The sequence below is a fragment of the Rutidosis leptorrhynchoides genome, chromosome 8 (genome assembly GCF_046630445.1).
Source record: "Rutidosis leptorrhynchoides isolate AG116_Rl617_1_P2 chromosome 8, CSIRO_AGI_Rlap_v1, whole genome shotgun sequence".
NCBI classification, from domain to species: Eukaryota; Viridiplantae; Streptophyta; class Magnoliopsida; order Asterales; family Asteraceae; genus Rutidosis; species Rutidosis leptorrhynchoides.
Genome location: NC_092340.1, coordinates 370,947,913 through 370,975,449, shown reverse-complemented (window position 1 = coordinate 370,975,449; position 27,537 = coordinate 370,947,913). Strand labels below are relative to the sequence as shown.

At 35.6% G+C, this 27,537-nt stretch overlaps 1 protein-coding gene and 1 pseudogene across 1 annotated transcript; one reads left to right on the top strand and one right to left on the bottom strand.

Moving 5' to 3' along the window:
• LOC139864746 (mitochondrial outer membrane protein porin of 36 kDa-like) overlaps positions 1-17,532 on the top strand; it is a 34,386-nt pseudogene extending 16,854 nt beyond the window's left edge.
• Positions 17,533-18,468: 936 nt separating this feature from the next.
• Positions 18,469-21,630, bottom strand: LOC139862401 (serine/threonine-protein kinase PBL34-like). Its single transcript, XM_071850998.1, has 6 exons — positions 20,927-21,630; positions 20,354-20,664; positions 20,129-20,264; positions 19,812-19,948; positions 19,602-19,725; positions 18,469-19,260 (listed from the first exon to the last, which is right to left on the bottom strand). The coding sequence occupies exons 1-6, from the start codon at positions 21,123-21,125 to the stop codon at positions 18,755-18,757; spliced, it is 1,413 nt and encodes a 470-aa protein (XP_071707099.1). The 5' UTR covers positions 21,126-21,630; the 3' UTR covers positions 18,469-18,754.
• Positions 21,631-27,537: the final 5,907 nt, after the last annotated feature.

The window sequence follows — 27,537 nt, the reverse complement described above, 5'->3', positions numbered from 1 at the left end:
ATTAATATATAGAAATTGGTTTAATTTCTAGTACATGTTCAATATATGTTTTAATAAATACAAATGATATAGGTTCGTGAATCCGAGGTCAACCCTACTCTTGTTAAATGACGTCATATGTATTCTTACTACAAAATACATTCGGTGAGTTTCATTACTCCCTTTTTAATTGCTTTTGCAATATATATTTTTGGGATTGAGAATACATGTGCTGCTTTATAAATGTTTGACGAAATAGACACAAGTACTTAAAACTACATTCTATGGCTGGATTATGAAACCGAATATGCCCCTTTTTAGTCTGGTAATCTAAGAATTAGGGAACAGACACCCTAATTAACGCGAATCCTAAAGATAGATCTATTGGGCCTAACAAACCCCATCCAAAGTACCAGATGCTTTAGTACTTTGAATTATATCATGTCCGAAGGAGGATCCCGGAATGATAGGGGATATTCTATATGCATCTTGTTAATGTCGGTTACCAGGTGTTCAATCCATATAAATGATATTTTTGTCTCTATGCATGGGACGTATATTTATGAGAACTGAAAATAAAAATCTTGTGGTCTATTAAAATGATGGAAATGATTATTTATGTTAAACTAATGAACTCACCAACCTTTTGGTTGACACTTTTAAGCATGTTTATTCTCAGGTATGAAAGAAACATTCCACTGTGCATTTACTCATTTTAAAGACATTATTTGGAGTCGATCATCGCAATGGAACCAGATGTTGGTGACTTCGTCCAGATGGATTAGGACGGGTCCTTTCACTTTCGTTCTCTCTTCCCGCCTTCAATTCAAGCGAATAATGGTCCAGAATTCGTAGGTATGGATTTTGAAATGAACATAGTTAATGTTCTAAGAAAGAAACGGTAATAGCACAATCTGACTTGTCAAATTACCAGAATACCTCGAAAAAGACCGAATCATTAAGAAAATATTTTCTTGATAGTTTAGAGGTTAAATAGAATGAAAGAGTTATGTAACATGGTTCATAATGAGGGTATGATCTGTGAACCTTTATCACGTTTCATTAGAAACTCAGCATAACTTACTGTAATATAATCACGTTGATCAAGTGTCATTATATTATGTAACATCCCGCCTTTTTCCGTTTACTTTTCTGTTTAACTATTTAAATCCCGTTATATGTTTATAACATCTCCGGTTAATACGTGTTTTAAAAATATCTCGTCTAGGTATTTCACGCACCCGCAAACGAATTTGAGGGACTAGTTTTGCCAAAATGCCAAAGAGGTGAATAGCCTTTGACTAGTCAACCCCCACCCCCATCTTTTCTTTTTCATTTCCCTTTTCTTCTTCTACTTCCATATTTTCTCTCAATTCTTCAATTTCAAGAATCATCATCTAAATCAAATCGAGCAAGCATCCATCTAAACAAATTGCATATTCGGAATCCTCTCATCTTCCTCTTCGATTCCATACCGATTTCATCAAGTTTGGGTAACTTTCTAAAATCACTAGATTTTGTGTTCTTGATGTTTTTAACTTATAAAGTTGTTAATTAGTGTCTATGGCTCAAGTCTAACATGATTATATGATTTATATGCTCGATTTCGTTATTTGAAGTAACTAGCTTGAATATGAACTTTGGTGTGTTTGATTTGGTAATTTGGTTGCTTAAATGTTGTTGTTATGGTAAAGTGCAAGTATTAAATGTGTTACTAGTAGCACTAGCTTCAAATTGATGTGTATGTTGTTTTAGAAAACTTCGTAAACTTGATTATTGGTTTTGGTGGATTTGGGTTAGGGTTTGATGAACTTGAAATGAACTTTTGATGCTTTGAATGACATGAAATGTTATTTGTAAGTGTTAGGTTGTATTGTATGCTTGATCACCTTCGAAACGGCATATCATTCATGTAAATTGGTTGCCGAATCATCGAATTTCATTTATGAACTTGGGTGCATTTAATGAGGAGCTTTGAATGTGATTTTGGTTGTTGTAAAAGTAAATGTGATGGATGAAATGTGTTTAGTTGTTTTCCTTGTCAAAATACCTTTCCGATGATATAAGATACATGCTTTGGTTGTTTGCGGGTCATAAATGGTGATTGGTTGAAGTTAGATTCGTGCATAAAACTTAAAAACTGCCAGAATTCTCTGCACAGGTAATGGCGCGGCGCGCCATATACCCGCGCGGCGCGCCAAAGTGGTCTGTCCAACTTTGTCGATTTTCGAATAATGTTTGCTATGCTACGCACCTCCGATTCACATGTAACTTGTTCTAACATGCTCATATATGATTAAAAACCTCAGAAAAATAGTTCGGGACTCGACCCGAACGTGTTGACTTTTTCGTTGACTTTGACCGACCAAAGTTTGACTTTTTGTCAAACTTAACCAAATGATTATGCAACCTTCCTAACTTGTTCTATACTTGTATCTTGCATGAAACTTGACAATTTGATTTCACATGCTACATAATCGAGTCGTAACGAGCCATAGGACTAATTGAACATCTTTGACCTATCGTGTTTATCGTTATTGATACGACCTATTTGTTTAGGTCAAGACTAGCACTATCCTTCGCACACGTTACTTTGTGAAGTACTTTTCATACGTACACTCAAGGTGAGATCATAGTCCCATCTTTCAAACAACTTTTATGCTTTAAACTATGGGATGAGAAACATATACGTATCATACTTTTATACATTGAACACAAGTACGAAAACGAACATTCCACGTACGGGTTTGAACGAAAATTCTCAATTCAATTATCATTAGTTACACTTGCAGTGAAATGTCCCGTTCTTATTGATTAAAAACGTTCCATATTAATTGATTTCGTTGTGAGGTTTTGACCTCTATATGAGACGTTTTTCAAAGACTGCATTCATTTTTAAAACAAACCATAACTTTTATTTCATAAATAAAGGTTTAAAAAGCTTTACGTAGATTATCAAATAATGATAATCTAAAATATCCTGTTTACACACGACCATTACATAATGGTTTACAATACAAATATGTTACATCGAAATCAGTTTCTTGAATGCAGTTTTTACACAATATCATACAAACATGGACTCCAAATCTTGTCCTTATTTTAGTATGCAACAGCGGAAACTCTTAATATTCACCTGAGAATAAACATGCTTTAAACGTCAACAAAAATGTTGGTGAGTTATAGGTTTAACCTATATATATCAAATCGTAACAATAGACCACAAGATTTCATATTTCAATACACATCCCATACATAGAGATAAAAATCATTCATATGGTGAACACCTGGTAACCGACATTAACAAGATGCATATATAAGAATATCCCCATCATTCCGGGACACCCTTCGGATATGATATAAATTTCGAAGTACTAAAGCATCCGATACTTTGGATGGGGTTTGTTAGGCCCAATAGATCTATCTTTAGGATTCGCGTCAATTAGGGCGTCTGTTCCCTAATTCTTAGATTACCAGACTTAATAAAAAGGGGCATATTCGATTTCGATAATTCAACCATAGAATGTAGTTTCACGTACTTGTGTCTATTTTGTAAATCATTTATAAAACCTGCATGTATTCTCATCCCAAAAATATTAGATTTTAAAAGTGGGACTATAACTCACTTTCACAGATTTTTACTTCGTCGGGAAGTAAGACTTGGCCACTGGTTGATTCACGAACCTATAACAATATATACATATATATCAAATATGTTCAAAATATATTTACAACACTTTTAATATATTTTGATGTTTTAAGTTTATTAAGTCAGCTGTCCTCGTTAGTAACCTACAACTAGTTGTCCACAGTTAGATATACAGAAATAAATCGATAAATATTATCTTGAATCAATCCACGACCCAGTGTATACGTATCTCAGTATTGATCACAACTCAAACTATACATATTTTGGAATCAACCTCAACCCTGTATAGCTAACTCCAGCATTCACATATAGAGTGTCTATGGTTGTTCCGAAATATATATAGATGTGCCGACATGATAGGTCGAAACATTGTATACGTGTCTATGGTATCTCAAGATTACATAATATACAATACAAGTTGATTAAGTTATGGTTGGAATATATTTGTTACTAATTTTCACGTAGCTAAAATGAGAAAAATTATCCAATCTTGTTTTACCCATAACTTCTTCATTTTAAATCCGTTTTGAGTGAATCAAATTGCTATGGTTTCATATTGAACTCTATTTTATGAATCTAAACAGAAAAAGTATAGGTTTATAGTCGGAAAAATAAGTTACAAGTCGTTTTTGTAAAGGTAGTCATTTCAGTCGAAAGAACGACGTCTAGATGACCATTTTAGAAAACATACTTCCACTTTGAGTTTAACCATAATTTTTGGATATAGTTTCATGTTCATAATAAAAATCATTTTCTCAGAATAACAACTTTTAAATCAAAGTTTATCATAGTTTTTAATTAACTAACCCAAAACAGCCCGCGGTGTTACTACGACGGCGTAAATCCGGTTTTACGGTGTTTTTCGTGTTTCCAGGTTTTAAATCATTAAGTTAGCATATAATATAGATATAGAACATGTGTTTAGTTAATTTTAAAAGTCAAGTTAGAAGGATTAACTTTTGTTTGCGAACAAGTTTAGAATTAACTAAACTATGTTCTAGTGATTACGAGTTTAAACCTTCGAATAAGATAGTTTTATATATATGAATCGAATGATGTTATGAACATCATTACTACCTCAAGTTTAGTAGGTAAACCTACTGGAAGTGACAAGAAATGATCTAGCTTCAAAGGATCTTGGATGGCTTGAAAGTTCTTGAAGTAGGATCATGACACAAAAACAAGTTCAAGTAAGATTTTTACTCGAATTAAGATAGTTTATAGTTATAGAAATTGAATCAAAGTTTGAATATGAATATTACCTTGAATAAAAAAGATAACCTACTGTATATAACAAAGGTTTCTTGATCTTAGATGATTACTTGGAATGGATTAGAAAGCTTGGAAGTAAATTAGTAAACTTGAAGGGATTTTTGAAGTGTTCTTGAAGTGTTCTTCCTATGATGATTATAGCTTGATTCTTGAAGTGATTTTTGATGAAGATGATGATTAACTACTGGAAAAATACGTTCATAATAGTGTGTGTGTGTGTTGAGAGAGAATTAGAAAGAGAATTGGAAGTGAAATGGAGTGAATGATGAGTGGTAATTGGTGAGTGGTGAGTGGGGTTAAAAGGAGTTCTAGTTAGTTGACTAGCTCATGGTAGAAGTTAAAATTGATTAGTCATACATGACATAATCAAGAGTGGAATCCCATGCTAGTTCCTATTGGTATATACCCATAGTAAGTACGTTTTGAAGCTGTGTATAATACGGGTAAGAATACGACTAGAATTCTTGATGAAAGAAAAGAATGGGAAAGTAACTGTAACCATTTTCGTTAAGTATGAGTGTTTTGATATATGTCTTGAAGTCTTCCAAAAGTATTTTAATACATCTAAATACACTACATGTATATACATTTTAACTGAGTCGTTAAGTCATCGTTAGTCGTTACATGTAAGTGTTGTTTTGAAACCTTTAAGTTAACGATCTCAATTAATGTTGTTAACCCATTGTTTATTATATCTAATGAGATGTTAAATTATTATATTATCATGATATTATGATATATTAATATATCTTAATATGATATATATACATTTAAATGTCGTTACAACGATAATCGTTACATATATGTCTCGTTTCGAAATCCTTAAGTTAGTAGTCTTGTTTATATGTATATAACTTATTGTTAATATACTTATGGAGATACTTACTTATCATAATCTCATTTTAACCATATGTATATCCATATATATATCGTCATGTCGTTTTTACAAGTTTTAACGTTCGTGAATCGCCGGTCAACTTGGGTGGTCAATTGTCTATATGAAACATATTTCAATTAATCAAGTCTTAACAAGTTTGATTGCTTAACATGTTGGAAACATTTAATCATGTAAATATTAATCTCAATTAATATATATAAACATGGAAAAGTTCGGGTCACTACATGCAGGGTGTAAACGTGAACTTATATTATGTGATCACATGGGCTTGACGAGCCTCATTCGGACGGTTCGCTACCGTTAGCGGATGAAATATATTTTCGGGTCTAGTGTATGTTCCAACACTATGCAAAGGGTGCAAAACAGTTAAGTTTGATAATTGGGTGCCCGCAAAACAAATAACAACTTTAGAATGCAAATGATTTTGATAATCATATTATATTAAATCTTGTGGTTCAAATGCAACGTTTACTAAAACACCTATGTTTCACCAACGTTTTCGTTGACAGTTTTCTATATGTTTTCTCAGGTCCTTGAAAGCTACTTGATACATGCTTCCGCACTCTTTTTGATACTTGCTTGGATGTCGAGTATGCATGCATAGTTGGAGCGTCTTTTGACTACTTTAAATTGTGTCGCATAGGTTTCATTCGTACGTTAAACTTTGTATTGTAACTAATCTTTTGAACTACATTTGTAAACTTGAAACATCCTTTTACTTATGAAATGAATGCGACATTTTTGGTCAAACGTCAAAATAAAGACTTATGACCACGCAACGGGACCGAAGTAGTCGGCACCGTCAAACATGATTTGGTTGGGTCGCTACAGATGGTATCAGAGCGTTAGTTGTAGGGATTTAGAGTTCATTGGTGTCAACCCCGAGTCATAGGGTACATTGGTGAGTCTAGACTACAACCGGCATATAGACTTGAAGTAGGAATTACTTGACTACTTGTGCATTATACTCGAACTCGTCTATCACATCAAATTCTTATTCAACCTTAATCTCACGTTACTTAATTTAATTGACGCGCCACCTTGACTATATGAATTAGTGTCGAATGCACATATGAATTAGGGTAATATAATTTCTGGGATTATATTACGGTGACTCATATGAACATTCCGACATTATGACATAAAGAATTTAAGGCGAGTCAAGGAAAATTTTTCTCTATCCTTATTCCATATCATGGTTAGTATTATTAAGAATACTAATCAACGGTATTCTTGTGTTTTGAAGGAACAATGCCTCCTCGTCGTGTGCCATGCCATGAGACTCCCGAACAAGCTCTACAACGAATGATAGCCACCGCCGTGGAAGCGGCCATGGCCGATCACTCCTCCAACAATAACAACAACCACAACAACAACAACAACAATGGAGCCGGTAACTCAAACGAAGGGTGCTCCTACAAATCCTTCATGGGGTGCAAACCTCACACTTTTGATGGAACCGGGGGACCGGTTACTCTCACTCGATGGTTTGAACAAACGGAGGCCGTCTTTAGCATAAGCGGTTGTCGGGACCAAGACAAGGTCAAATACTCCACTCACACCTTCGCCGGTGTCGCTCTTACATGGTGGAATACTTATGTACAATCGGTGGGTACCGATGAAGCTCACGCCCTCTCTTGGGCCGATTCACGAAAAAGATGGTCATCGAATATTTCCCTCGCGAAGAAACCCGAAAGTTCGAACAAGAGCTAAGAACCTTAGAGGCGGTCGGAAACGATCTCAAGGCCTATAATCAACGATTCGCCGAACTATCCTTGATGTGTCCCAACCTCGTGAACCCTGAATCTCAAAGGGTCGAACTTTATATGTATGGTCTTCCAAAGAGCATCAAACAAGGGGTGATGTCATCCAAACCCGCTAACCTACAACAAGCATTGAACATGGCCCTCCAATTGATCGAAACGGTTGACGAAATCGTATTTCCGGCACCTAAGGCCGAGGATAAATCGGGCGGCAACAAAAGAAAGTGGGAACCCTCCCAATCAAGCAACAACAACTTTGCTAAGAAGCCTTACACCTCCGACGCCAAGAAAAGTTATGGCGGAAATAAACCCTTTTGCAACAAATGCCACAAGCACCACTATGGTGAATGTAGCAATCTATTTTGCCACCGGTGCCAAAGGGGTGGTCATGTGGCCAACGATTGTAGAAGTGCCGCCCCCGTCGCTCAAAAGGTGCCCAATGCACCAAAACCGGGTACTTGTTATGAATGTGGCCAAACGGGACATTTTAGAAATGCATGTCCGAAGAAGAAAGCCAACCCCAACACACGCGGCCGAGCTTTCAACATCAACACTGAGGAAGCCCGAGATGACAATGAATTAGTCACGGGTACGTTTCTCCTCAACAACACTTATGTTACTTGTTTATTCGATTCGGGTGCCGATAAGAGTTTTGTATCCAAGACTTTGACTCATTCTTTTAATACTCCACCACTCCCACTAGATACCACTTATACCATTGAAGTGGCCAACGGAAAACTATTGAGTGCCGACACATATTACCGGGGGTGTACGTTAAACATTTTGGGTAATGAGTTTGAAATTGACTTGATACCCATGGAACTAGGAAGCTTCGATGTATTAATCTATATGAATTGGCTAGCCAAAACGAAATCTCACATCCTTTGTGATCTTAACGCAATCCGAATCCCTATCGAGAATGGTGAACCTTTGATCGTCTATGGCGATAAGAGTTGCACCGGACTCAACCTCGTTTCGTGTATTAAAGTTAAAAAACTACTCCGTAAGGGTTGTTTTGCGATCCTTGCTCATGTTAAGAAAGTCGAGTCCGATGAAAAGCACATCGATGATGTGCCAATTGTTAGTGAATATTCCGATGTATTTCCCGACGAATTGCCGGGTCTTCCACCTCATCGACCGGTTGAATTCCAAATCGATCTTATTCCGGGGGCTGCACCCGTAGCACGTGCACCTTATAGACTCGCTCCATCCGAAATGCAAGAATTGCAAAGTCAAATCCAAGAACTACTTGATCGTGGTTTTATCCAACCTAGCCATTCACCTTGGGGCGCTCCGATTTTGTTTGTTAAAAAGAAAGACGGATCCCTACGAATGTGCATTGATTATCGTGAACTAAACAAATTGACGGTTAAAAACCGATATCCTCTTCCTCGCATCGATGACCTCTTTGATCAACTACAAGGGTCTTGTGTATATTCAAAAATCGATCTCCGCTCGGGTTATCATCAATTAAGGGTTAAGGGGGAAGATGTCTCCATAACCGCTTTCCGAACTCGTTATGGTAGTTATGAATTTCTTGTAATGCCATTTGGTCTCACTAACGCACCGGTGGTGTTCATGGATCTTATGAACCGCGTGTGCAAACCGTATCTTGACAAATTCGTTATCGTGTTCATCGATGATATTTTGGTTTATTCTAAAAGCGAAGAAGAACACGAGGAACACCTCCGACTTGTGCTTGAACTTTTAAGACAAGAACGACTCTATGCCAAATTCTCCAAGTGTGAATTTTGGTTAAAGGAAGTTCAATTTCTTGGTCATGTTGTAAGTGACCAAGGTATTAAAGTCGATCCAACGAAAATCGAAGTCATTAGTAAATGGGAGACTCCCACTACTCCTACTCACATTCGTCAATTCTTGGGTCTCGCCGGATACTACCGTAGATTCATCAAGGATTTCTCTTTGGTTGCTCGTCCTATAACCGCTTTAACTCACAAGGGAAAGAAATTCAATTGGGCGACCGAACAAGAATCTGCATTTCAAATCTTGAAAACAAAGCTAACCACCGCTCCTATCTTGTCACTTCCCGAAGGCAATGACGATTTTGTTATGTATTGCGACGCCTCGAAACATGGTTTTGGGTGTGTGTTGATGCAACGAACGAAAGTCATTTCTTATGCTTCTCGACAACTCAAAATTCATGAACGAAACTACACGACACATGATCTCGAACTCGGAGCCGTTGTCTTTGCACTTAAAATGTGGAGACACTATCTTTATGGAACCAAGAGTACTATCTTTACCGATCACAAAAGTCTCCAACACATCTTCGACCAAAAGCAACTAAACATGAGACAACGAAGGTGGATTGAAACCTTAAACGATTACGATTGCGAGCTTTGTTACCATCCTGGGAAGGCAAATGTAGTAGCCGATGCCTTAAGTCGAAAAGAAAGAGCGGTGCCTCTTCGTGTCCGAGCCTTAAACATCACCATCTACACCAACCTTAATAGCCAAATTCGGGTAGCCCAAGATGAGGCTCTCAAGGATGAAAACGTTTCACACGAGCTCTTGAAAATTCTCGTCTCTCGATTCGAAATTAGAGAGACCGGACTCCGATATTTCGCCGAAAGGATTTGGGTGCCTAGTTATGGGGACCTACGAAGCCTTATTTTAGATGAAGCCCATAAGTCACGATACTCGATTCACCCCGGTGCCAATAAGATGTACAACGACCTTAAACAACTATATTGGTGGCCGAACATCAAAAGGGACGTAGCTACTTATGTTTCCAAGTGTTTGACATGTTCCAAAGTCAAAGCCGAACACCAAAGACCGTTCGGATTACTTCAACAACCCGAAATCCCGCAATGGAAGTGGGAAAGAATAACAATGGATTTTATCACCAAACTACCAAAAACGACGGGCGGTTATGATACCATTTGGGTTATTGTTGACCGTCTCACCAAATCCGCACAATTTCTCGCCATGAAGGAGACCGACAAAATGGAGAAACTTGCACGACTTTATATCAAGGAGATCGTAGCCCGACACGGTGTACCTTTATCGATTATCTCCGACCGAGATGGCCGTTTTGTTTCTAGATTTTGGCGTACCTTGCAAGAAGCGTTGGGAACGCGTTTAGACATGAGCACCGCATATCATCCTCAAACCGATGGACAAAGCGAACGTACAATTCAAACCTTAGAGGACATGTTACGAGCTTGCGTGGTTGATTTTGGAAAAGCTTGGGACAAGCACTTACCTCTCGCCGAGTTCTCTTACAACAATAGTTATCACGCGAGTATAAAAGCCGCCCCATTCGAAGCATTATATGGCCGAAAATGCCGTTCTCCTCTTTGTTGGGCCGAAGTAGGCGACGTACAAATCACTGGACCCGAACTCATTCACGAAACCACCGAGAAGATCGTTCAAATCCGAGATAGGCTTCGGACGGCCCGGAGTCGTCAAAAGTGCTATACCGGCAAAAGACGCAACGACCTTGAATCTCAAGTCGGTGACTGCGTCATGTTAAAAGTCGCACCTTGGAAGGGTGTAATCCGTTTTGGGAAACGCGAGAAGCTAAATCCGCGGTATATTGGTCCTTTCGAAATCTTGGAGCGTATTGGAACCGTTGCTTATCGTTTAGATCTTCCGCCTCAATTGAACTCCGTTCATCCTACCTTCCATGTATCTAACTTGAAAAAGTGTCTTGCCGAACCCGATATCGTCATCCCTCTCGAGGAACTTACTATTGATGACAAACTTCATTTTGTGGAGGAACCGGTTGAAATTGTGGACACCTCCGTCAAGACATTGAAACAAAGCCGAATCCCGATTGTTAAAGTCCGTTGGAATGCCAAAAGGGGACCCGAGTTTACTTGGGAAAGGCAAGATCAAATGCAAAAGAAATACCCTCATTTATTCCCGGCTCCGAAAACGCAAGATCCCGAGGAAGAAACAACGACTACTACGCCTACTTAAATTTCGGGACGAAATTTCTTTTAAGGAGTAGGTAATGTAACATCCCGCCTTTTTCCGTTTACTTTTCCGTTTAACTATTTAAATCCCGTTATATGTTTATAACATCTCCGGTTAATACGTGTTTTAAAAATATCTCGTCTAGGTATTTCACGCACCCGCAAACGAATTTGAGGGACTAGTTTCGCCAAAATGCCAAAGAGGTGACTAGCCTTTGACTAGTCAACCCCCACCCCCATCTTTTCTTTTTCATTTACCTTTTCTTCTTCTACTTCCATATTTTTTCTCAATTCTCCAATTTCAAGAATCATCATCTAAATCAAATCGAGCAAGCATCCATCTAAACAAATTGCATATTCGGAATCCTCTCATCTTCCTCTTCGATTCCATACCGATTTCATCAAGTTTGGGTAACTTTCTAAAATCACTAGATTTTGTGTTCTTGATGTTTTTAACTTATAAAGTTGTTAATTAGTGTCTATGGCTCAAGTCTAACATGATTATATGATTTATATGCTCGATTTCGTTATTTGAAGTAACTAGCTTGAATATGAACTTTGGTGTGTTTGATTTGGTAATTTGGTTGCTTAAATGTTGTTGTTATGGTAAAGTGCAAGTATTAAATGTGTTACTAGTAGCACTAGCTTCAAATTGATGTGTAGGTTGTTTTAGAAAACTTCGTAAACTTGATTATTGGTTTTGGTGGATTTGGGTTAGGGTTTGATGAACTTGAAATGAACTTTTGATGCTTTGAATGACATGAAATGTTATTTGTAAGTGTTAGGTTGTATTGTATGCTTGATCACCTTCGAAACGGCATATCATTCATGTAAATTGGTTGCCGAATCATCGAATTTCATTTATGAACTTGAGTGCATTTAATGAGGAGCTTTGAATGTGATTTTGGTTGTTGTAAAAGTAAATGTGATGGATGAAATGTGTTTAGTTGTTTTCCTTGTCAAAATACCTTTCCGATGATATAAGATACATGCTTTGGTTGTTTGCGGGTCATAAATGGTGATTGGTTGAAGTTAGATTCGTGCATAAAACTTAAAAACTGCCAGAATTCTCTGCACAGGTAATGGCGCGGCGCGCCATATACCCGCGCGACGCGCCAAAGTGGTCTGTCCAACTTTGTTGATTTTCGAATAATGTTTGATATGCTACGCACCTCCGATTCACATGTAACTTGTTCTAACATGCTCATATATGATTAAAAACCTCAGAAAAATAGTTCAGGACTCGACCCGAACGTGTTGACTTTTTCGTTGACTTTGACCGACCAAAGTTTGACTTTTTGTCAAACTTAACCAAATGATTATGCAACCTTCCTAACTTGTTCTATACTTGTATCTTGCATGAAACTTGACAATTTGATTTCACATGCTACATAATCGAGTCGTAACGAGCCATAGGACTAATTGAACATCTTTGACCTATCGTGTTTACCGTTATTGATACGACCTATTTGTTTAGGTCAAGACTAGCACTATCCTTCGCACACGTTACTTTGTGAAGTACTTTTCATACGTGTACTCAAGGTGAGATCATAGTCCCATCTTTCAAACAACTTTTATGCTTTAAACTATGGGATGAGAAACATATACGTATCATACTTTTATACGTTGAACACAAGTACGAAAACGAACATTCCACGTACGGGTTTGAACAAAAATCCTCAATTCAATTATCATTAGTTACACTTGCAGGGTGTAAACGTGAACTTATATTATGTGATCACATGGGCTTGACGAGCCTCATTCGGACGGTTCGCTACCGTTAGCGGATGAAATATATTTTCGGGTCTAGTGTATGTTCTAACACTACACAAAGGGTGCAAAACAGTTAAGTTTGATAATTGGGTGCCCGCGAAACAAATAACAACTTTGGAATGCAAATGATTTTGATAATCATATTATATTAAATCTTGTGGTTCAAATGCAACGTTTACTAAAACACCTATGATTTCACCAACGTTTTCGTTGACAGTTTTCTATATGTTTTCTCAGGTCCTTGAAAGCTACTTGATACATGCTTCCGCACTCTTTTTGATACTTGCTTAGATGTCGAGTATGCATGCATAGTTGGAGCGTCTTTTGACTACTTTAAATTGTGTCGCATAGGTTTCATTCGTACATTAAACTTTGTATTGTAACTAATCTTTTGAACTACATTTGTAAACTTGAAACATCCTTTTACTTATGAAATGAATGCGACATTTTTGGTCAAACGTCATAATAAAGACTTATGACCACGCAACGGGACCGAAGTAGTCGGCGCCGTCAAACATGATTTGGTCGGGTCGCTACATATTATACTAACTCATGCTTTAGTTCCCAACATTACTTCAAAACATCCATTTTTTCGAATTTTTCAGATTTTAGAAACTAAAATAGTTTCTTTTATGATATAACACAGATAGCGCGAAGAGATGAATGGTTTCAGATAATAATAATTATGAAAATATCTTCAGAAATATGGAGAATATTTAAAATGGAAGATACGATGATATCTTAGAATATTTAAGATAAGATGATGATGAAGAATATTGTCCGCAAGGGTTTTAGAGTAAGGAACAAGGTGCTAAGGATTTCAGCAGACACTGAATCATTTGGATTCTTTGAAGGCAGGTTTAGTATTTGTGATTTGTCCACAGCCTCCTTCATACTTTGCTCAATTCGTTTTCCAGTTTCAAACCTTCTCTTTTTCTGAGCTTTGTCAACACACTATTCTTTATCATCAAACTTTTTACTGTTAAGGTTGTTTACAGTTTTTGCTGCTTCATCAGCTTCTTTCGAAATTTCGAGAATTAGTTCGCAGTTTAGGGTGTTTTTCAGAAACTTCACATTCAAAGTACGTAAGTATAGGAGATAGATGTTATATATACACATATAACTGTTGGTATATACATGCTGCGAGATTTCAAAATACGGATTGCTGATTCCCAATAATTGGCAAGACAATTCTTGTTACAAGATGCAGATGAGTAAATGAGGGGGTTTCAATAAATATAATGATTTTTCGAAAAGTCAAAGATCAGTGAAGTTGTTGGTAATTTTATTGCTAATGTGGTGGAACATAAACGGTTCTCCGGTAACGATGGCGAAAGGGGAAACGTATATATCAAGGTTATAATAAGGCTGTTTCGACTGAAGAATCGAAGTTGACTTGCTGGAGCTGTGACAAAACTGTCTATTTTGAAAAGGGATTGAAAAGTTATTTTAGCTAATAAATGCCAAAGGGTATGACACGGATACGTGTTAAACTATGACTTTGGTTTCGAGGGTTTTTCAGGTACAAGACTGCGGTTAACATGTGGTTGGATCATCATCTCGATTGTTCATTATTTGAAGTGTCTTCAGGAATTTAAAGGGATTTGAACATAGATTGTAATCGTTAATATTCATATGATGTTCTAGGAATTTGAATGATACAAATTCTTTTCTGGGTTCTATGATGTTCTAGCACAGTTTTGAAGTCAAAGTATAGCTTCAAAAGATGTAGGAATCTAAGAATGATGTCTTTTGTTAAATCTAGACTTGGATTTTGATTTGTCAAAATCAAAATATGTAATCAAATTTGGATGAGGATGGTTGTTTTGATTTTTATAAAAGAATATATATATATTGTTATGAAAGTAGTGAGTATAGTTGATGATTTGTTGAATCAGAATCGGAGAATGTAACATATTAATTATGAATTTATATATCTATCGGGTATTACCTACCCGTTAAAATATTCTCACCATTAACAGTTTGTACAAAAGAATTTTCTTAATTACAATCTTTATGAAAATATACCTACATATATATTTTCTTTAGGTGTAATCATGGATTTAATGAGTTAACATAATATTAATCTCATCTAGTTTTCGACTAGGACTAGAATATATAATCTCTAAAACTTTTAGAAACTACATATTCTCTGCAGAATATTTCTTCGATGAAGTTATGAATCAATACTTCATCGTTTGTTGTTGTTGGTATTCCTTGGTATCTATGGTGCGTATGACGTTGATGTTTGAGGTACAGATTATGATGTTGAGGTGTGGGATGCAGATGTTGTTGTTGGTGGTGGTAATGATACTGTTGGTGTTGATGTCGGTGGTACTGTTGATGCCGGTGATGCTGCTGGTGCTTGTAACCTTTGCACCATATTCTCCAAAGCCACTACCCGAGCGCGAAGCTCGTTGACTTCTTCTATTACACCGGGATGATTGTTGGTTCGGACGAGCGGATGAATAAGATTCAGAATTTGAGATAGTATATTATCGTGACGAGATACTCTGGAAATGAGAGAGAAAATGGTGTCTCGAACAGGTTCGCCGGTAAGTGCTTCAGGTTCTTCTCCAAGAGGGGAATGTGGTGGATGGAAGGGATCGCCTTCTTCTTGTCTCCAATAATTAAGTAGGCTACGAACCCATCCCCAATTCATCCAGAATAGATGATGGCTAATTGGTTGATCCATTCCGGTTACACTGTCTTCGGAATTCAGGTGAATATCCATATCGGAATAGCTGTCGGAGTTTAAGGAATTTGAACTAGATACGAGATCCATCTTGTATAATTAGGGAGGTGATTTTTGATATGAATTAGATTATAAAATTTAGTTTGGTATTCTTCAATACATAATTTACATATGTATATATAATACCAAATTCCATAAATCACGGAGAAATTTTCGGAAGATGTCAGGAAAAGTTTACAGTAACAGATACGCTAAGATATGAATTTTTGTCTATACACTATTTATGCAATAAATGCAGAAAAACGTGTCTAGACTTAAGAATGATAAGCATGTAATTTCTGACAAGAAATAATAAGCAAAACTTTTAACATGCAGACACGGTCGAAGTCCAGACTTACTAATGCATCCTAACAACTATCAGTTAGACACACTCATGCAAGACTGGTTCACTAGGACCAATGCTCTGATACCAACTGTGACGATCGCTCCAAATCCATATGGACGAACACGTCATTCATCGATTTCATTGCGAGGTATTTGACCTCTATATGATACATTTTGTAAATATTGCATTCTTTTGAAAAGGTACACTATAAATGAATATTTAAATCAAAGGTTTTCGACATCTGATGATTTCTACATATAGACAATCACCGTAATATAATAGTTTACAATAGTACTTCCGTTGACAATGCAGTCAAAATAAGATACAAGAAAATATTTTCACCAAATCATCACCATGTATCTTATTTTGACTGCATTGTCAACGGAAGTACTATTGTAAACTATTATATTACAGTGATTGTCTATATGTAGAAATCATCAGATGTCGAAAACATTTGATTTAAATATTCATTTATGGTGTGTCTTTTCAAAAGAATGCAATATTTACAAAACGTGTCATATAGAGGTCAAATACCTCGCAATGAAATCGATGAATGACGTGTTCGTCCATATGGATTTGGAGCGATCGTCACAACTCGGGACCGACATTTCCTATGATACCGCTACTGGGAATTTTATCAAGTACAATGCAGGCCTGAATTTCTCCACTTCTGACCTCATCGCATCGTTGACACTGTGAGCAACTCTCTTGCATGAAAGTTAACTTTTTTTTTTTTCTGGATTATTCTTAAGCATAAATATAGAAGGTGGTAATACAGGTCAAGTTGGGGTATATTTCATTATGTAGATTTTTAAGTTCAAGTAATATATTGACAAGGTTTTTATTGGTGGTGTATTGTACAGGAGTGATAAAGGTGACACACTTACTGCGTCATACTAGATACTACCACACTGTAAGCCCACTAACCAACACAGCTGTGGGTGCGGAGTTCACCCACGGTTTTTCAAGCAATGAGAACTTTTTGACAATTGGAACACAACACTCCCTGGACCCATTGACTACAGTTAAGGCTCGGTTCAACAATTTTGGAATAGCAAGCGCTCTTCTTCAGCACGAATGGCGCCCAAAATCCCTTTTCACAATCTCGGGAGAAGTTGATACTAGGTCAATTGAAAAGAGTGCGAAAGTTGGTCTGGCTCTTGCTCTCAAGCCTTGAAAGGAAGAAACTACACTAAAAACACTTGACATTTGATGTCATCTTTGTATGGTGAAAGTGAAACAAGGTAGGTAGATAACTTTGGAAAGAGTTTCCGCTCTTAATTTTGGCATCCAAAAAATGTTTCCCTATTGACTGTTGCAGTTTCTGTGTATGTTTTAGTCATGGGCGGGAGATCTGGGAATGGCAGTGGCAGTAACCGGTGTTAATGGTTATAAGTCCAATTTTTTTTTTACTAAATGGCTTATTTCAATGGTATCACTAAAAAAATTACACTACCTACTAGTTTCACTAGTTAAAAGTATAAAAAGTTTTTCACTATTTATTTCACTGGTAGCACATGCGGTGACCACCATGTAGGTCCGCCCGTGGTTTTAGTTGCTACCTTTGGAAGTTTTGGGCTCCGTTGGTGGGGTATTGTCCGTTACTACATTGTTGGACCATTGACTATCAACACCTATTTCAAATAAGAATAGGACCAGTCTTCAAACCGGGACAAGACAAACTAGGGTTTGTTTCAGTTAACAGTAACAAACCTGTGGAATTGGGCCAGGACATGACCACATCAATATATTTGATATACTCGGTTTAATTGCTCTGAGGGGGCATTTCGCACAAATTTCATGGATTACTGACTAACGTCGATACCAGTCTACTAAAAGAAAGCCTCTAAAGTGCAGTCGGGTTATGATTTGATGAATCACTTAAAGCCCTACTACGGTAATTAACGCATTCGGTTTAGCATATTGCAGTATTACTTTTAACATAGTGTGAACTGTGAAGGCATGTTGAAGATGGAGTCTAGGCAAACAATCACCTTTCTAAACATAGGCTATAAATTTGATGCTTAATAACTTGATGCAAGTTTCAAAATGTTTGTTTATATCAGACTAACAAAATAACATCATACATATAACATATGTTGACAATATGATAAGAACACCAACAATCTTAGTGAACATGGCAACATGGTTTCCTTCAGTTATTTACATACTGAGAGGGCCATTAAAATTTACATCTTTTTGTAACAAATGTGACTGATTAATAATATACTACTACTCCATATCAACATAACCAATGTCATATTATAAATTACAGTCTCCTGGAATAGGAGGTTGCTATGCTCACTCTAAAAATGATCATAACACTACATATTCAACAACCGATCACCATTAACAAACAGTCGAGACCATAATCAGTGTCAGCGTTCAAAGGCCTTGCGTTATTGCTTTCCGTTCGGCTTAGGTGACTCCTGTTGAAACTGATGATGGCGAGGTGAACCTTTTGGTATCGAGAGGGTTCGTGGAGGCTGCTGTCCGTTTCTTGAAAACGACCCGGCACGCGTACGGGTCACATCTGGACTGGACCCCACCCGTTCAGGCTGAACCATCTGTAAGTAATACGATGAGCCCGCCATATCTTTAAGTGCTGGCAACGGTTTAAGACACTCAACAACGTCACTCATCAAAGGTCTAGCTTTTGGATCACGACTAAGGCAACGAGCTGCAAGTTGTGCAGCCTTTTGAGCTCCTTTTATTGAGAAATGGCCTTCTAATCGAGGGTCTATTAACCGATAAAACCGCCTCTTTTCTCCAAGATGCGGGCGGGCCCATTCTACAAGGTTGTGTTCTCCATTTGGACGTTTTTTATCCATTGATCTCCGCCCAGTCAACATTTCAAGTAAAACAACACCAAAGCTATAAACATCACTTTTTGAGCTCAAATGTCCTAAATGAAACACAATATAAACCAATACATAACAGTAAGATCCACTGATAACTAAAACTTGTACATAATCAACTTTAAATTGAAAACTGGATGACCTTAAAAGTCAACCTAGCACTACTAGAGGTGTAAATTATTTAGAAGAAGAAAAAAAAAAGAAAAAAAAGAAATGTAAAATGAACTAGAAGTCTTTCCAAAAGTATGTTTGCAGTCTGAAACCTCTTAATCCCTCTATTTAAATAAAATATTATTACTGATAGCACATAATAATTCTTGGTAATCAATTGACAAACTTGTGATGTTTATAAAGGAAATGTAAACGTTTGGACAAACTGTTAAGTTACCTGTCATGACGTATTCAGGGGCGGCATATCCGTAAGTTCCCATGACCCGTGTAGATATGTGGGTTTTATCACCCTCCGGGCCATCTTTAGCAAGACCAAAATCAGAAAGTTTTGCATTGTATTCCTGAAATACAAATTATCAGAATTGCTACAATAATACCCATATAGCAAAAACTAGTATGAAAATATACTAGTGTGTGTGTTGCATACTGCATCTAATAAAATGTTGGAAGTTTTGAAATCCCGATAAATCACGGGTCTTTTTATTTCTTCGTGAAGGAAAGCAAGTCCCTTTGCAGCACCAAGAGCAATTTTCATCCTAATGGACCAAGGAAGAGGTAGTGATCCTACAATAACAAAACATCTATCAATTCAATATTAGGATAAATAAATAAATAAAAATAAAACTGTACCTTTTGTAAGTTTGGTGTACAAAATTAATATATATTACTATCAAAACGTGAAGTCATTATTTAAAAAAGATTATAGTATGATCTAACAACATGTAGTAAAAGATAGCAACATACTTCTGAACAAGTGATTCTCCAAGCTCCCTCGAGGTAAGAACTCGTAGACAAGCAAGCGTTGATCGTCTTCAATGCAATATCCAATCAATTTAACCAAATTTGGGTTCACCAATTCACCTAAAAAGTTGACTTCCGCCTGCCAAATACCCGGAGTTATTTTCAGAATTTTTTTAACACAAAAGAAATTACTACTAAACATTAACTTGAGTAACAATATTAACTAACCAGCCACTCTTTATGTCCTTGAAGCCCATCATGATTCAACGTTTTGACAGCAACTGTAAGTCCGGTACCCGGTTTAACCGGTGCAGTTCCATTCTCTTCGATCCATCCTTTAAAGACGCACCCGAAACCCCCTTCACCGAGAAGACTTTCAGGTCTAAAGTTTCGTGTTGCCAATTTTAGATCATTGAATGCAAACTTTCGAAGGCGAGAAGCAACTTTGAGTTGGTCTTCTGGTTTTAAAGTGGTCAAACTGTTTTCACCACTACTTGTGGTAGGTTGATCTTTGACAATGTTGTTAGTTGACTTATTTTCTGCACTCGGACACCATAAAACTAATACCATCAAACTTGTAATCCACAAAAGAGTGGTTAGTAATTAAGATAGATAATTTGTTTGTAATGAAAAGACAAAATTAAGAACTCAATTTTAGTACTACGGGGTATTATTATTCTAATTTAAGGAACTAAAACATGCCAGTGAATAAAACATGCTGCATAATAACAATACATCAATATGACAAAATTTATGATAATTAAATTAGTTAAGACAAAAATTAGGTATTAAAGAATTTACCAAAGTGACTACTGATGCCACTGGTGGAGCTATCAACTTTAGATCTTGAAGAAACACAGCTGCCAAATAAGCCCCATTTATTCCAACACCCAACAAAATCATCATCATTATTTTTCTTCTTTACCTTGTTTTTGTTCATCTTTGATTTCATAACTTGTAAAGTTTCCACCTTTACACCTTTTTCATCACCAGATTTCATCTTTTAAAACAAACCCTAAAATTGAGACTATTGGGTATAATCAATCAAACCCCAAAAATAAAAAAAGATCCAAACTTTATTGATTTTAGACCAAATTCCTGGTTCAAGACTGATAAATCAAATATAATAATTAAAACCCCAGTTGAGATTAAAGATAGAAGCTGATGACACTCACCTCTGAAAAGAATAAATAACAGACTTTGACTTGCATACACCACAAAATTCCCTCAAACTCCAACAAGATTAAGTTTTTAAATGAAAACTGAAAGGCCCATTTCAATATTTTTAACAAGATTACAGTTTTATATATAAACAATAAATGGGAACGAAAGAGATGCAGATACAGATCATGTATAAAAAAAATGAAGAAAAAATAGAGAAAGAGAGAGAAAAAGAAAAGAGAGAGAGAGTGCAAGCTGTATCAGATAGATATAATCTTGCGTACAAAAGCACCCACCATCACCACCTAGCTATGTCTAGTACTCAAAAAAGGATTTTGAAATTTCTCATAAAAAGGACTGACTTGTTCAAAGCTCACATAAATAAAAGAAGATCAAATATATAAATATAATAATATCACTACTTAGCCAACACAGCCTCCTTTAATTATGCTTATTTTTATTATCTTCATTTTATTATAAATATTTAATTACTTTTTTTACATAATTTTAAAACTACATTACCTTCATTTTTTATTTAATAAAATATTTTATAATCTGCTATAACCTCTTTTAATTTGTTAAAATATAATGTAAACACTAAAAATAAAACGTTTCAATACAGTAATGTGAATTATTACAATGAGATGGAGGAAGAAGCATTTTATTTATTAATTTATTGTTATTTATTAAATCTTTTGTCTATTATTTATCCAGGAGCATTACTCGTATTATTACTCCGTACTGATTATTATTTTATTTTAATTAGAGTAAAGAGTAAATGAAAAAAAAAAAAAAAAAAAGGAGAAATAATCAATCAAATTTTAGGAAAATTGAATTTTATCTATTGAGAAAGAAAATGATAAATCTAATATTATATCTAATAAATCAATCAATATTGTTCATTAACAATTTGTATGGTACAAACTCTCAATAATGTTGGTGAATATATCAACAATAATGTTGAATGTATCATCACCTGCTAATAGGGGTGAGCATGGTGCGGGTTGAAGCGGTTTGAGGCCAAAATCACACTCATAACCATTATTGCGGTTAATTAGTTTTTTTAACCATTGGGTTCAGTTAAAAGCGATTTGATTAAATTGGTTAACGATTAATTATTAAAGGGTTAATTTAGTTAATAATTTATGAAAAAAAAATTAATTCAATAAGTTTGTTTCCATACTACATAGAATAACATTATAATATGAGACTAGGTCATTGTCTCATATTTCTAATCGAAAATAAAAGTAAACCACTGTCGTTTTTACACTCTAAATTGATGCAAAAGACCATAAATAGATAGACAAAAAATAAGTTCACTTAAATTTTTTAAAATATAAACTTTCCTTCAAACTTTATTTTACCTCCATCCGAGAGTCATAGATCAAAGTGTCTTTAATTGGTGTCTTTTCCTTTGATATAATTTATATGTATGCTACATTTTCGCAAGTTAAAAGTCAAAATAATTTTACACATTGATTTACAAGGTTTAATTAGCGCTGAGCGTGGGGCGGTTACGGACACCCCGCCCCCATAACCAAACTTCGGTTAATTAATATTTTTAACCATTCGGTTCAGTTAAAAAACGATTTGGTTAACGCGGATAATTTGGTTAACGTGTGAATAAAAACGGTTAATTCGGTTAACCATCTACCCCAAAAAGTCAATAAGTTTGTTGTAACATCCCGCATTTTTCCGTTAAATTATTTTAACGCCCGTCTTTTTTTTTTTAGATAATATCTTCCGTTATCTAAATTCGTGTCCTTCGTTAACTAATATTCGTGATATTTCCGTTATTCGATTATAATATTTCCCGTTTATTCTAGCCTTTTTAAAATATTCGTTTGGTTAATTCCCGCACCCGACTACAAACTTGAGGGACTAAACTTGCCAAGAGGGCAAATGAATGACTAGGTCAACTAGTCAACCTTCACCCTCCTCCATTCATTTCATCCTCCCCATTTCATTACTTCCATTTTTATTCTCTCAAACCCTCAAACACAAAATCATCATCTAAATTCGATCTAGGAAGCTTGCAACTAAACAAATTACATATTTGGAATCCTCTCTTCATCCTCTACAATTTGATACCAACCTCATCTAGTTTGGGTAACTTTCTAAAAACAATAGATTTCTCTAAATTCGTTTTATATACTTGAAATGGTGTTAATTAGTGTCTATGGCTCAAGTATAACATGAATACATGTTTTATTTGCTCGATTTGTTGTTTGAGTAACTAGTTTGAACTTTTGAAATGAGTGTGCTTAATCTTGAGTTTTGGGTGATTAAATGTTGTTAAATTATTAAAGTTCATGTTTTAATTGTGTTGCTAGTATCACTAGCTTCAATTTGATGTGTAGGTTGCTTTAGAAAACTTCATAAACTTGAATATTGATTTTGTGAGTTTTGGTTAGGGTTTGATAACTCTTAAAATGGTTTTTTGATGATTTGAATGCCATGAAATGATGTTGGTAAGTGTTTAGTTGTATTGCATGTTTCATTACCTTCAAAACGGCATATCATATGTATAAATTGGATTCCCGAATCATGAAATGCATTTTGCGAACTTGAGACATTGATTATGAACATTTAACGATCATTTGACGAGGTTTTTGTTGTTGTAAATGATGAACTCGATTGATGATATGTGGTTAGTTGTACTCCTTGTCAAAATACCTTTCCAACGATATAAGATACATGTTCTAAGTGTTTTCGGTTCAAAAACTGTGTTAGTTTGAGTTTTGGTTCGTGCTCTTGTGTGTTTCAGCAAACAGGGTCTGTATACTGATCTGGACGCCGTCCAGATTCTTGAACGCCGTCCAATCCTTCAATGCTGGATGCCGTCCAGCAAATCTGGACACCGTCCAGATGAACTGCCAGATTCTGTTTCGCTTGGTCGTTTACCGTTTAATTCTAACTATGCTACGCACCTCCGATTAACATGAAACTTGGCCAACATGCTCATATATGATTATATAACTTAGAAAAATTGTCCGAGCCCCGACCCGATCGCGTTGACTTTGACTTTGACCAAGTTTGACTTTTAGTCAAACTTAACCAAATACTTATGCAATCGTTCTAATCTTTCTTTTATACTTGATTCTTGCATGAAACTTGACAACGTGACTCACATGCTATATATATTCGAGTCGTAACAAGCCATAGGACTAATTGAACACATTTTGTCCGACCTTGTGTCGTAACCGGTAATTGATACAACTTACTTGTTTAGGTCAAGGCTAAGAAACTTTCATGCACACGTTTACTCTGTGAAGTACATTTATACTCGTGCACTCGAGGTGAGATCATAGTCCCACCTTTTCAACAACTTTTATACTTTTAAATCGTGGGCTGAGAAACATATACTTTGTTACATATTGTACTACTTACTTTTATGTTTTGAACACAATTCCGATGAAACAAACATTCCACAGCGAGTTTAGAACAAAATCCTCAATTCGATTATCATTAGTTACACTTGCCGGGTGTAAGAGAGAACTTATGTTGTATGGATCCATATGGGTTTAACAAACCCTCATTCAGGCGGTTCGCTACCGTCTACGAATGAATTATATTTTCGAGAAACAGTGTATGTTCTAACACTATTGTGATTGGGTTCTATGGAAGGAATGTTAAGCATTGATAATTGGGTGCTCACGAACCTATTTTGGAATGCAACTTTTGGATGATCAATTTTATGGAAATACTAAATCCTGTGATTCAAAAATAACGTTTATTACTACATCTATGATTTCACCAACGTTTTTCGTTGACAGTTTTCTATATGTTTCTCAGGTTCATACTTGGCTACTTGATACATGCTTCCGCACACTTTAATTACTTGCTTGGAGTCAAGCATACATGCATACGCTAGTGATAGCACCTTTGGATTCAAACTTAAAGCATACATACTATCGCTATTTATAGCAAACCGTGATTTTAAACTAATTATGTCGCAAGTTGTTTCATTTACACTTCATAACTTTTGTAAACTTAAACTTGTTGTCGATCCGTTTGGTAAACTAAACTTTGTAAGTTTTGTACGTTTCAAATGAATGCGACATAATTTTGGTCAAACGTGTCTCATATAGGGACTACGACCACGTAACGGGACCTAAGTTAACGGCGCTGTCAATGACGATTTTGTCGGGTCGTTACAGATGGTATCTGTGACGATCGCTCCAAATCCATATGGACGAACACGTCATTCATTGATTTCATTGCGAGGTATTTGACCTCTATATGATACGTTTTGTAAACATTGCATTCTTTTGAAAAGGCATACCATAAATGAATATTTAATTCCAAGGTTTTCGACATCTGATTATTTCTACATATAGACAATCACCGTAAATAATAGTTTACAATAATACTTCCGTTGACAATTGATGTCGTGCGAGGTGTATATAAAATAGCTTATATTTTACTAGGAAAAACTATTAAATACGATACAATTTTACACAAGATATTTATTTATTTATAGAATGGATATACTTAAACCTTGCTACAACACTTATAGGCAGTGTACCTAATCGTACAGTAGTGTAGTTTTTAGTAAGTCCGGTTCGTTCCACAGGGAAATCTTTAAACAAAGCTCAACGCTATATTAGTTTACTTTTATAAAAATACAAATATATATATATAAGTAATATTATTATTATAAAGGGGGGTTTTTACCGTTTAATGACCGGTTTGTCAATTTTAAGACTTTAGTCGCAGTTAAAACCTAATGTAAAATATTAAAAATAAATACAAGACTTAAATTAAAGCGTAAAGTAAATAACGATAATGAAATTTCGAATAATAAAAGTGCGATAAAATAAACTTGCGATAATTAAAGAGTACGATAATTAAAAGTGCAATTAAATAAAATAACAATAAAAATGCGATAATTAGAAGTGCAATTAAATATAAAATAAAGGAAATTAAATATGAAATAAAAGAATTATGCTTATTTAAACTTCCGTAATCATGATGTTTGACGTGTTGATTTTAGTTTTATGCCCATGGGTTAATTGTCCTTTGTCCTGGATTATTTAATATGTCCGTCTGGTTTTTGTCCATAACAGTCCATCAGTCATAAATATAAAGTGCGAGTGTCCTCGTCAAATTATTATTATACCCGAAGTTAAATATTCCAACTAATTGGGGATTCGAATTGTAACAAGGTTTTAATACTTTGTTTAATGAATACACCAGGTTATCGACTGCGTGTAAACCAAGGTTTTACTACTTTGTTAACAATTACACCAATTACCCTTGAATGTAATTTCACCCCTGTTTTAATTATTCTAGTGGCTATTAATCCATTCCCGTGTCCGGTTAAATGAACGATTATTCGTACATATAAATACCCCGCCCATCGTGTCCGATCGAGTGTATATGGTAATTTATAGGGACGCCCAATTGTAAATCTTTATATTAACATTAACAAACTTTCATTTAGTTAAACAAATATAAAGCCCATTAATAGCCCATAGTCTAATTTCCACAAGTGTCGTTCTTTTGTCCAAACCCCAATTGTGGTACAAAGCCCAATTACCCAATTTTAGTAATTAGCCCAACATCATGATTACTTCGTTTTAAATAAGCATAATAATAACTTAGCTACGAGACATTAATATAAAAAGGTTGAACATAACTTACAATGATTAAAAATAGCGTAGCGTTACACGGACAGAATTTCGACTTTACACCCTTACAACATTCGCTAACATACCCTTATTATTAGAATTATAATTAAAATTAAAATTAAAATTAAAATATAAATATAAATATATACGATATAGATAGAGAGATGGATATATTTTGTGTTTTTTCGATCAGAATTCGTTTGCTTTTATAGGAAGTTTCTGAAATTGGGGCTCCACGACTCGCGGCCCTTTTGGCCTTCAAACTCCGCGAGTCGCGGAGAATGAAAATACAGCTCACACTTTGGAGTCTTTCTCTGCCGACGGTTTTTATTTATAAATATAATATATATATAATTAATATAATTAATTATATATTATATTATATTTATATACATAGTTAACTTGTAATTTTTAGTCCGTTGCGTCGAGTGTTGAGAGTTGACTCTGGTCCCGGTTCCGGATTTTCGAACGTCCTTGCGTACAATTTAATATCTTGTACTTTGCGTTTTGAATCTTGTACTCTTGTAATTTCGAGACGTTTCTTATCAATAATTGGAACCTTTTTGATTGTCTTTTGTACTTTTGAGCTTTTTGGTCGTTTGCGTCTTCAATTCGTCG

Coding starts and splice junctions, on each gene's coding strand:
- LOC139862401 (XM_071850998.1), bottom strand. CDS start 21,125: ATGAAATCTGGTGATGAAAAAGGTGTAAAGGTGGAAACTTTACAAGTT. Junction 20,665..20,926: donor TGGCATCAGTAGTCACTTTG/GTAAATTCTTTA, acceptor GTCCGAGTGCAG/AAAATAAGTCAACTAACAAC. Junction 19,726..19,811: donor CCAACATTTTATTAGATGCA/GTATGCAACACA, acceptor TTTGTATTTCAG/GAATACAATGCAAAACTTTC.